The sequence below is a fragment of the Apteryx mantelli genome, chromosome 2, assembly GCF_036417845.1.
Source record: "Apteryx mantelli isolate bAptMan1 chromosome 2, bAptMan1.hap1, whole genome shotgun sequence".
Lineage (NCBI taxonomy): Eukaryota > Metazoa > Chordata > Aves > Apterygiformes > Apterygidae > Apteryx > Apteryx mantelli.
Window position 1 is genome coordinate 92025270 of NC_089979.1, and position 12079 is coordinate 92037348.

The window sequence follows — 12079 nt, forward strand, 5'->3', positions numbered from 1 at the left end:
TGCTAGTCAAACTATTAAGGTTTAGTTTCAAGGTGGGAATTGTACTTAAAATTATCATCTCATGAATATCATGGAACATGATTATTTGTAATAGTGCAGTCGTTACTGATAAGGCACAAAGATGTCAAATTACAGCCTATTAAGTATTACTGTAACATTCAGTTCACCTAAAAATGGACTTGAACCAATAAAATTAAAATCTTTTTCTAAAAATGATGCAACGAACAAGTACTTTTTCTGCTAAAGTGTCTTTTACTAGTTGAAGGACAAATTTTATGTGGGCTGTACGCAATAGTAGAACTTCAGTCTAAGGAAAAAAAAAACAAAAACAAAAGTTGCTGACCATATATTTTTTATGCTTTTTAACTCAATAAACAATCATACTGTTGCATGACCTCCAATTCAAAGTAGACTCTAGACTTAAATCCCAAGTAGGTTATTTCATTTCTTCTTATAGATTTACAGAGTTGAAAATAAGAGAAAGAGTCTAATTCGACCTCCTTCGTTTTACAAGCCACGATATCACAGAGTTTTGTCCTGTAGTAAGCCGAAAAAATTTTTCTTGACTAAAGCATATCTTCTGTAAAGGTATGTAGTCTTGAGCTGAGGACAAGAAATGATGGAGAATCAACAGTTTTTCAGTATAATTTGTTCCAGTTGCTGACTGCCTTCACTGTCGAAAAGTGAGCCTAATTTCTCATTTGAATCTGTATAATTTTATCTTCTAGCCACTGCTTATTTGTGTTTTTCTCTATCAGCCTTAAGCATGAAATTCAATTAGATGAATTTGAAATTCCTGAAGTCTTTTTTTTTTTTTTTTTGAGTCTATCTCTTCTCCTTATAGAATGCTGGAAAGGAAAATCTCTACTTTCCTGAACAGAAAACCAACAAAAACAAAACTAGGATCCTGCAACAGACAAAACTGAGAGAAGGTGCTAGCATATCTCTCCTGTGAGAAATGTGAGGTTTCCACATTTAAATGCCCACATAATGTCTTACATCATTCTGACAGGCTTAGCACTTACTGTAACAAATGACTGACTGAGGGTCGCCTGAAATGTTACAGGAAAACAAAATATAAAAGTGCAGGTATTATCAATCTTTAAAGTGCTTTATGAACCTCAAGTAACAAAACCTACCAGCCACCAAAGGAAACACTGAAGTAGCAATTTCAAAAGCACTAAAGTGCAAATCTCATTGACTTGAAATGAAACTAATGCCTGTGCAGGCTTTAAAAACATTCTCTCTCTTTCACGGGTGTACTAAAAGAAGCAGACGGAGACTATAGGGCAAAAGAAAGGGGTTTTTTTGATCCCTTGTACTGTTCATGCCATTAAGCAACACATCCTTCAGAATAAACAGGGTCATTAGTTTTTTGCTTTATGCAGACTAATGGCAGACCTAGTTCGTATTCGTTACAGCTACAAAAGAACAACAACATTACAAGGATTTTCCCTGTTGTGAGAGAAAAGGAAAGCACAAGCTGCAAAGCCTGAAGTCCTAACAAACTCTTAGTTCAGTCCTTTTTAAGTCTTGATATAACTTTGATCTTTTTCCTTTTGCAAAAAAAAGGCAAGCACTTGAAATTATGAGAACTTTATGATCAGCAGAGGAGTGTCACAAAGCAGTGTCTTCCACACATCCTGCAAGGAAGTATTTCATTCTTGGAGTAGTATTCTGTTTTTCCTTAATATACTTAGCCAGGATCTGGCCATGGCTGAGCTTCCTGCATGTTTTCTGTTGCTCTACTTTACATTTCTGCCTCTGGCAATCATCATTATCATGTAGCTTCCATAAATTTTTACTTTAATCTAAACAAATTCCAACACAAAAATGAGAAAAAGACCTTAAAGGAACAAGTAAACAAGAAAAAATACCCTTTTTTTCCCACTTACCATGTTAAACACAGCCATAGTTAATATTATAGCAGTGGTTGTCAATGTAAGAGTGATCCGTGGCCAAGGACGGTTTGCAATTATTCCAGATGACTTCAGGATCCACAATAGTGAAGCTGATGCTTTCTTGCTACATTGCTAAGTGTGAAGAATATAAAATAAACAAACAAACAAAAATAGTGTTAGTATATTTAATTACTATAAACAACTTCAGGTTAGAATTGAGAAGGTCAGTGTCGAGGGCAGCATTAATATACGGGGAGGTTATCTCAAAACATTGTACAGAAGTATTTGACTGTTTTCTTCTCATTGATAGCCTCCATTCATACATACATGGTCGATGGTACAAAGGCACAAAATGGTCACATGGAACAACAATTCCTGGCACATCCAGTAAATATTATCTTTCCCAAAATTTCAGCAAAGTGGGGACAAGACTGCCCAGAAGCATCTTGTGCCCTTTCCAAATGTCATTTTCAGCTCTACTGAAACCTCTGTGAAAAAAGGCAATGAAAGTTAAGGAACAGGACATCCCCCCAAAAGTCTTCCCTTTTTGAGGGATACCCGGATATTCTAACAACACATATACAGCAATATTCTCCTCTTTACTCAAGAGCATGCTTCTCTTTTTATTACAATAAGCCTCATTCGTCAGGAAACAAGTGAAGATCATGACTCACAATTATGACCTTTTATCAACACTTAATTTTTTTTCTATTTCCTTAATGCTATTAGAGATCACTTTACATACTGTTTTCACACCAGACTTTGGTCTTGGGTCAAAACTTCCAAAAAGAGCCACCGCAGTATGCAAACATACAAGCACAGAAAGTCTTTGAAGCTAGAACTTCAGCTCTAAAAACTGCCAAAAATAGGACTTCAAATTACAGCACTTATCAGGTTCAATAGCCATGGCACATCACTCTCAGCTGAACAATTACCCAAGACACACATGGCATGGTTTACACAAAGGTCTTTGCCTTACTACACCTAAATATATATTTTTTTCCCAATCACACTTTACTTGGACAAGTCCACTCTATTTCTCGCAACTTTTTAACATAATTTCCTATTATGACAGTGAGTTTTGCACACCAGATTGGATAGATTCTTAAAGAATGAAGTCAATTTGAGGAAGCTTAAAACAATAATCTGAACCTCAAGAATGGGCAGAGAAATGGAAAAAAAAAAAACAAACAAGACAGTTGTATATACATATTCTCTCCCCTACCCCTTGAAAATCACATAAAACAAGAAAACTGGCCTGGGTTTTTGAGCTAGAAACCCTTGCTCAAATTACACCTGTTTTGCACTTCAAGCTTTGTTATGCACCTCTTCGCAGATAGCAAATTTCAAGATAATCTGAATTCGCATGTGGATTTTAGAACATTTTTATCTTCCTTGTTTCAAGTAATAAGGCTGTGATTACCCTTTAATAAAGTGGCTACCCACTTTAATAAAGCAAAAAGCATAAAGTCTGGATTGTTGCTGTTGTCGTAAAGAAGGGGGTGTTGAATGGGACCCAGGGAAGGGATCCGGCTGAAAACTAATCATTTGGTTATCCATCTAATGTGGCTAAAACTTAAGGAGTCAGTGATTGTAGATTGATGCCAGATTAAAACAGCCATGGAACCATGCCTTAATAAAAAACCTCTTTGCCTTTATTGGAGCACATCTGTAGCTTTACTACAACTTCACAAAACAATATAGGTGATTTGCTCAGAGTTTTTCTCTCAGAGAAAAAAATCAGAGATTTTCTCAGTTTAGGGGCAGCTGGAGTAGCTGAAGTTTGCGTAGGGAGAAAACTAGGAAAAGACCCTGAGAACCTACAAGGAGTACTAAATGGCACAGAAGTAGTACTGATAAAGCAGTATGTAGCGTATACCTTTCTGAATTATGTCGTGGGGAGCTCTACTGTTCAAGTGAAGGCTTTAGGATGAGAAATTCCAAGAAAGAAGCCAAGGGTGAAAGTAAATTATCTGGACTAAACCAAATACACTTTATTACTATTTTGCTGTTTTAAGGTTATCTGACTGAAGGCTAATTACATTAAGTGCAAAGACCTTGCGATGATCAAAATCCCATCAATCAATCCCATGATAGATGGATGAACCAAAGTAACCTAATCAGTGGAGAACAGAACACACTTAATCAGCTATGCCTAAGACCATCAAAGGAGAATGATTAGACCACAGTTCCTGATGTGAAACCTGCCAAGAAGACTCAACAAAAGAAACTCTCTTTTTAGAGAGAATGGACACAGGAGCGGAAAGGGAGGGATAAAGGTGGATCAGGGAGGAACAAGCATAGGAAAGTTGAGAAGAGTGGAGATAAAAGGGAACGATTGCATGTAAACATAGCCTGGTCACTACGCTTGTCTGAATGAGTTTATTCTGATAAAAACCCTATTTCTAACCATCTTCTGTGTAACTATACTTCTTCTTCTGAGCCAGTATGTGTATAATCACTAGCAAAGTCCACATCGGGCTAGTCAGCAAGTAGGACAAGATGGATGACAGCCCCTGGAGAGACAGATTGCATGTCTGAGGCAACTGAAGGTCTGGGTGCAGCAACTGGAGCGTCTAAGACCAGTTTCTGGAGAGACTTGAGGAGTATGTGGGTGTAACCATTTGGAAACAGCAAGCTGGACTGGCTAGTGAGTAGGAGACCAGCATCTGGAAAGAAAGTTGGACCTGGGGACATCAAAGTGCAGCAGTCTCCCATCTATGGGACTGGAGCAGGCAGAATCACTATAGGCCTTAAGAGTCCACCGAATTCGACAACATCTAGAAGCTGTTATTTTCAATTTAGAACTACAAAAAAACCCGGTTCGATAACAGACAAAAAACAATATCATAAAAAGAGATTCCTTTATGGTTTTCTAGTGCTTAAGCAACATAAATTGATGTCATCTTCTACACAAATGAACAATTTGTATTATGCCTTAATCTGAAGATAAAATACATCTTTACGTAGAAAATCTATGTTGAATCCCAGCATCTAAATACACGAATTCTCAAGCAGGTCTGTAATAATCTAGTCTGATGTCTTGTATGCTGTAAATGACAGAACTTCACCCAATAATTCTTCCACTGAAAACAAAAATTTGTGACAGAAACCGACTGTATTTTCAAAAGACATTTTTTCTTTCCTCTGAAGATGCCAAATGATGGAGACTTCTCAGAATATTCTATTTTAATATTAACACTTCTAATTGTTAAATTTGATCTTTTTTCTTTTTTTTTAAAGTAATCATTAAAAAAATTAACTGTATAGGTTTGCTGAGATTACTTATTAATGTCCATGCTAAGAACTATATTTATTGCTGAGGACTATTTTATTGCTTGCTATATAACTGTACACTTTTAAACAGGCTTATACAACTTCCGTACAAAAATTTCATGCAATAATTCTAAATTTCCTGTTTACAAGATTGCTGATCAATATTGCCTGACTTTGCTAATGTATTTTAGCAAGACAGAATTAATTGGACTGAGTTTTTACATTTTTTTAAAAAGTTATTTTTCTGCTTCCATTTTAAAGAAGATTTTTATTTTCACTGGGTAGGCTTGTCACTAAGAAAAGTTTTGGAGAATAAATTGAATTTCAGGACACAATATATCATTCCACCAGTATGATTAATCAACCATGAGATTCCATTCTTTTAGCTTTTATTGGGGAAACTACAGATATTGTTGCCTTTGATCTGAAGAAAAACATGAGTGCCATTAAAAAGAAGTTGTAGATAGTTATTTCCACTCATAAAACAGAAGTAACCAGAAGAATTGGTGGTACATTTCTTGACAAGCTGTTTAATATCCAACTCCGAGTTCCAGAGGGGAAAGACAACTATTTATTTGGTACATCTGCCATGCTCACCTGCCTTGTTAAATATATGGTGGGTCTCTCTAATACACAGAAAGCAGCCTACATTGGTGAAACCAATAAGGCCCCTGGAAGGAAAATTTGTGACAAAACTCTGGTTCACACTAAAAATTGTTAAACCATTCAGTAGAAATCCCTTGGAAAACGTGACAGGATGCAACTGTTGAACAGTATTTCTGCATAGGAATTAACAGATCTGCTGAACTTCATTTCACTTGTAATTTGAGCAGTTTAAATCCGGTTCATAGGTTCAACTGTCACAACTGAGTGCTGCTGAGCACCTAGGGAACTCCTGGAAGTGGAGCTGGAATGGTCAGGGGATCATTAAATTCAGATGCTTAATAGCACTGGCAGAACTACACAGGTTGATTTTAGTTATTCATTATCATACTTCAAACACTTTTTAAATGTTATGTTTCATTAGTATTTTTCTTAAAAAAAATAATAATAAGATGGAAGGAAGAAAGTAATCATTTCTGTAAACGCGCAAGTAGGGTAAAACATCAGATCTCAGTAGCATTGGCTGCTGTGTTTATTTGAAGTGGAGCTGGCAGAATATGCTTCAGTGTTTATCATTTATCAACTGGAAATAATAGGTATTTGTAGTAATAAAAGTGACTAATGTACTACCTTTGCATCTGAGCACGTTAAATCTGGTATGACAGTTCAGCATGATAGTGAGTAATAACTTATTGTGAATATTCAGGTTATTAAAATGTATCCTGTGTTGTCTTTCCACACACAAAACCTAATTCAGCATTTAATAAAATGAATGCTGTCTTTCTGAGTGAGAGCAAGGAATTGGTGCGAGGATTAATTGTGACAGCTACATTGTGGATCAAAGACAGTGTCACAAGAGCTGTCACACATCTCCGTCACATGCTAGCAGAGGTTGGAACATCTTGACTGAAGACCTCTTATTTACAGAAAGCCAGTGAATCATATTTTCTGCAGTTCTAGTACTGCTCTTCTCATTTTGCATTCAAATACAACTTAATCTTTTACTAGCAGTTATGTTACAGAGAATGAAATCAAGAGAAACAAAAAGCTCAAAAATCCAGATTTATTCAGGTACCCATTTTCATGCAGTCTTGAAGAAAAGACCAAAGTTCAAATCCAAAGAACTGGCTGACTTATAAATGCACTGATCTAAGCTTGGAGAAGGGCAATACTTGTACACAGACACAAATTTATACTTTAAGTACTTTTTAACAGTCCTATTCTTGATTAAGGGACCAAAGTACTTTTAAAATGAGTATGATAACACCATATTTCTGAACTCCATGGTGGAACCTGTAAATCTAAGCCAGGTATTTTGAATCCCTACAAAATGCTTCCAGGTGAGAGTCTATTCAACTTTATATTGGTCTGACTAAAGCTAGAATCCTGAACAAAAAGAGTTAACAACAGGAAAAAATAAAGTTGCTATCAAATTTTTAATTTCACCATGCTTCACCGTGTTTATTGGTCTTCACAAAGGGTCACATTAAAATGGCCCTGTTCTTCACTTCAGCTATCTCATTCAAAGTAAAAAACACTGAACTGAGCCATATAAATATGCCTTTAGGCACTCAGAGCTCAGCCCTGGTCCCTCCAATGCTGCTTTCCTCCTTCAAGAAATTGCAGAGTCACTGTGCTATATGCTATTTTAAGAGTAGATATTCTCAGTCTCTCCTGTCAAAATTTCTCTACTCCACATGAAATATTTAAAAGAGCCACTTTTTAAGTATAGTGCTCAGGGCACCAAGCTGGAAGAAGTGGAAATATTCTTTGGGACAGTGCCTGGAGCCCAGTAGGTGTTCTCACAACAAGGCTCAGAAATGCTCCCCTTGGCTCCACAGCACCTACAGTCCTGAACACACAGGGTGCCTCTTCGTTAGTGACTGAGTGTGCAGCAGGGGTTCTCCTTCGGTGTGAAGTTATCTTGTATCCACCTTGGAGCCTTGCAGTGGGCACTGAAGGACAGGAAAAATTATAAAATCCTATATCCTTTATTTGCTTCAAAGGCAAGGCCACCTTTCCTCACTGTTGTACTGCACAGTGCAACTGCGTAGTACATATGTTTTGTTTGTATAGAAAAGGTTTTTTCTATCAGCTTCCTCCATGGGAGCTTGCGGAAAAATGCAGAGACAGAGGAGAACTGGGGATCAGGCACTCTAGAGCCTTGACAGATTTCAGGAAAACATATCACTTTAACTGGAGGGTGGGAAAGTTGAATCTTTCCACTTATTTCCACTGTGGTAACAGGGATAGCAATGGCAGAACCAATACCACAAGACACTTTTTTTTTTTTTTTTTTTTTAAAGATTTATTCTATACATAGGACACTCATTTTACAAGAACATCTGGCACCATCTTTTCTCTGTGCTACTCACTGTCCTCCTGATTCCTAAATTCATGTTGATAACATTACTGATTGCTGCAACCATTTCTTCCATCTTTCCTAGAAAAAAAATGTTCTTTAGCTGGAGTCTACAACTGAATAGAAAATACACACTATCCTTTTATTTTGACTCGGATGTCTGAGGCTTGTGAAAATAATTCAGCGCTTGGTTTCAAAAGATAAGAAACCATTGGCAAACAAGCAGAAATAAGGATTTTTGTTGTGATGTGGTTCACTTCCATGACGCAATAACAGTTTCAGAGAAAGGATAAAGTGACCTTAATAAAAAAAAATTAAGTAAGCAGTGCATGATTATGTCACAAATAAACAAGTGTATGAATCAATTTATTCTAGATTACATGCCAAACTCAAATTTCCTTTACTTTCTCATAAACCCTGAAATGTCTTGGTCTAGATGAAGTTATACTTTACATCTGTTTGAGAATAATTAAAAGAGGAACATTAATACTTATACCGTGAAATACTACTTATATTGTGAAATGCTGAAAGGTTTGCCCAAATCTTGAATTAAATGAAATTTGCAAATTCAGCATATCATTAGGTATGAAAATAGGCATTATAATAACAGCTGGACCACTCATTGGCATTAATATTTTACTATAAAACTTTTACATATAAAATTAAATTTTAGTTTTGAAATAGTCTTTCATTTCAGAAAATAGTCTTATATAACACTTAAAAAAAATCCCCAAATATACAGTAAAATTAAAGCAATATACACAAAATTTAAGCATTTACAAGATGGACCACCTCCTGTAAGTTCAATAGCAAAAAATTTAGAAAAGACAACTGGGGTTTATTTGAATACCTACCAAAAGCTGTCCAGCAAAGCAGATAAAAAGGATGAAGGAAAGCAAGAGGAATGTAGCCCCAAATGAAATTCCAAGAACTGATGTTCTACAAGAAAGAAAACATATATTGATTTGTGAGTGACACATTTTTGCAACAAGACTTTTTTTGTATGCAATATTGACAATGTTATGAAAAATTACCATGGGTAAGCCACGATTTACAAACATCAAAACCATGGAAAAACAAATCTAATTCTTACTAGAATGACAGGCCTCTTCCCTGCCATTTTTGATTTTCTAATCTCAGGCATATAGAAACAGAGCTATTAAGAAAACCTCATTAAATATACATACATACATAGTTAAAATATATATATATATGCATATAAAAATATAATTTTAATCTCAGGAATGCTTGAATTGGCTTTATTTCTCATTTTGCAAAACTATTACCATAGGCAAATATTAATTCCCATACAAGTCATTCAAATGGCAGAATGCATTAAGAGCAGCAATGGTTTTTTTGACTTTAGAAAGCCTGTATAGAAAAAGAATCTTATTGCTACCTTTTTGCTGTTGATTTCCTAATAACTTAAGCATCTACTAGATTTCCAATATTAACTTGTTGTAGAAGCGTGCATTGCCCCCAAAAGCTGGAAAATTAATAGCACTGGGACAACAATGTCCAGTTGTGTGTCTCACAGCTGGAACTGGGATATCTGCGATGCTACAGTGTCTCCTTCAGCAAGGACTTGAATTTAGAGACTGCTCTTTCATGAACAGGTACTGATTCAACACCTCCAAGATCTTATTATGTATAAAGTTTGGCTGGCTGGTCAGTAGACTCTGACATATCAGAGGACAGGAAGCACAATAGGAAAGAAGACTAAACACCATGAAGAATATAAAACACCACCACCACCACCAAAACTTTAAATAAGAAAAAACAGTTAAGAGTAAGCTATAGTCTTCCTGAAATCATCCTCACTCAGCTCAGCATTCCAACTTAACTTTTTCCTGTGTACTACAAATACAAAAATCTAGCCAAAATATCATCTCTGGATTCTCAGCAAGCAGAGATAGGGATGCCAAAACAACCTACCCATGCATTAATTCTCTAAATACAATGGAAATCTCTCCATATGAATACCACAGTAACAATTGCTCCACAAAGCACTATACACAAGCTACATGCCACAACCACCCAGGCAGAAAGCAGGGGGACCTAATACTGTTTGATGCATGCCAAGAGGGGATCAGCTGCTCTGCATCAGCTGTGTTGTCTAAGCAAGGGAACCAGAGGCAGTCATCAAGTTCCTCACCTGAGCATCTGTTTTCCATTTTAACCACAGATTTGACAGAACTGCAGAATTTGAAAGTATCTCTCAACTCCTTTGAGCGCCAGCAAATATCTTACTTTAGCAAACATGATCTGCTGGATATCGGCATGCAGTTTTTGAAATAAGCTTTATATCCCTCAGTTTTTCCACAAAACCATAATAAATATTACATTTTAAGTTAGCTCCTCCATGAACATATGAATCAGAATTTGTGGAGGGTCAGGACAGGGTTAAGCTGGAGGAAAGTTGCACACCATGGGAAAAGGGGAACAGGGGAAACTGTTGCTAGCTCGAACAAAGAAGGGTCTGAACAGGGGCAAGTATACCCAAGGACACCGGTGCAGCTGGGAATGATACATCTTGAGAAAGTACAGATAAAACAGCAAAAGCCAGTGGGAACCAAGGCTAAGAACAAGTCAGCGTTTCTCCAACAAAGAAGCAAACAAGACATGACCGCTGCGTGCATGATCGGTGTAATGATTGGCTACCTGCGACATAATCTGCATGATGATTGGCTTAGCAAAGTGTGTCTGTGAATTGCTGAAGTAGCTAACTTTTTAGTATAAATATGTGTCAGAATAAACAATAAATGTCTCAGGACGCAAACCCTCCTGAGTCCGTGCCATTCATCCGCCACAAGAATTAAAAAATATTTTTAATAAAAGCATGTCTGCTCCATTTGAATCCCATTTGAATTGAAATATACATGTTTTAGAAATTATAATACTAAAGATTAAGAGCAGAACTTGGATCCATTTCCATAGATTACGTACAAACATTGGAAAATATTGTGATCTGTTTTAACAACAGTGTTACAGAAGCTACTTTCAGGAAAGAACAAAAAAAGCATTAACTTCATAAACCAATTTGATGCCATCTTCCTGCCATTAAAAGCATTTCGGAGAGCAATTTATGAGCTTCCCTGCCAATCATCCAGAGAACCTTCATTTGTGGATGAAAAACAAACACCTGGCAATTCCCAGCATATATTTATCTTGAAACAGCGCTTCCTCTACAAGTTACTTGAAAATTATTATTGCTGTTGAATATATGTTCTCCAAGAATTCCTTGTTGCTACTGGGACTTTTAGTATATCAGCATATGTAAAAGTACAGTTTCTACTCTTAAGAATTTAGCATCTAGTAAATGACAAAAGAGGTGAAATAAAAGGAATATAATTAACGTACACATTTTTTACACATGTAAACACTTCCAGTCATAAATGTCCTTCAGTTAGACTCAAATAACCATTCCTGCATTTCAAATTATTGCTATGCTATCATGGATAGATTAGATACACAAAAGAAACCTGCCCAACACAAGAGATGTTACAACACAAGAATGGCCTTTTGGGTTGAGTTTGGAGAGTATCTTTGTGCAAGAAGACAGGAAGATCTTTGTGAGAGAAACTGGAAAGTAAGAGAAACGAAGTGAAAGCACTGAGTGAAAAGAGCTTATACAAAGTGTGGGATAATGGTCTGTGATTATCTGTGATCCTCCCTGCCGTGGGGTAAACAGTGAATACAAAGGGTGATTTGCGGTCTGATGCCCATGCTGGTGAGGGGTGAGGCAACGCCCAGGATGAGGCGGAGGTCTCACCACTCGACATTGCTCCACCCAAAACGACGCCTGGGGCGAGGCGGGAGTCTTGCAGCCTGGTGGTGTTGATAAGGGGGGAAAAAAAAAAAAAAAAAAAAGGCCAGCAGCCATTGACAGCCTCTGCTGAGCTCGACAAGGACCAGTCATCCCACAGTGTTTGACTCA

General features: G+C 36.7%; 1 protein-coding gene across 1 annotated transcript in view; it reads right to left on the reverse strand.

Annotated features, from left to right (window-relative positions):
• The window catches only part of ADCY2 (adenylate cyclase 2), a 197547-nt gene that overhangs the window by 35200 nt on the left and 150268 nt on the right, over positions 1-12079 (reverse strand). The window contains exons 15-16 of the mRNA XM_067291033.1: positions 8997-9081; positions 1896-2033 (exon numbers count right to left, since the gene is read on the reverse strand). Coding sequence (XP_067147134.1) covers positions 1896-2033; positions 8997-9081 — 223 coding nt within the window. The remainder of the gene's footprint in view (positions 1-1895; positions 2034-8996; positions 9082-12079) is intronic.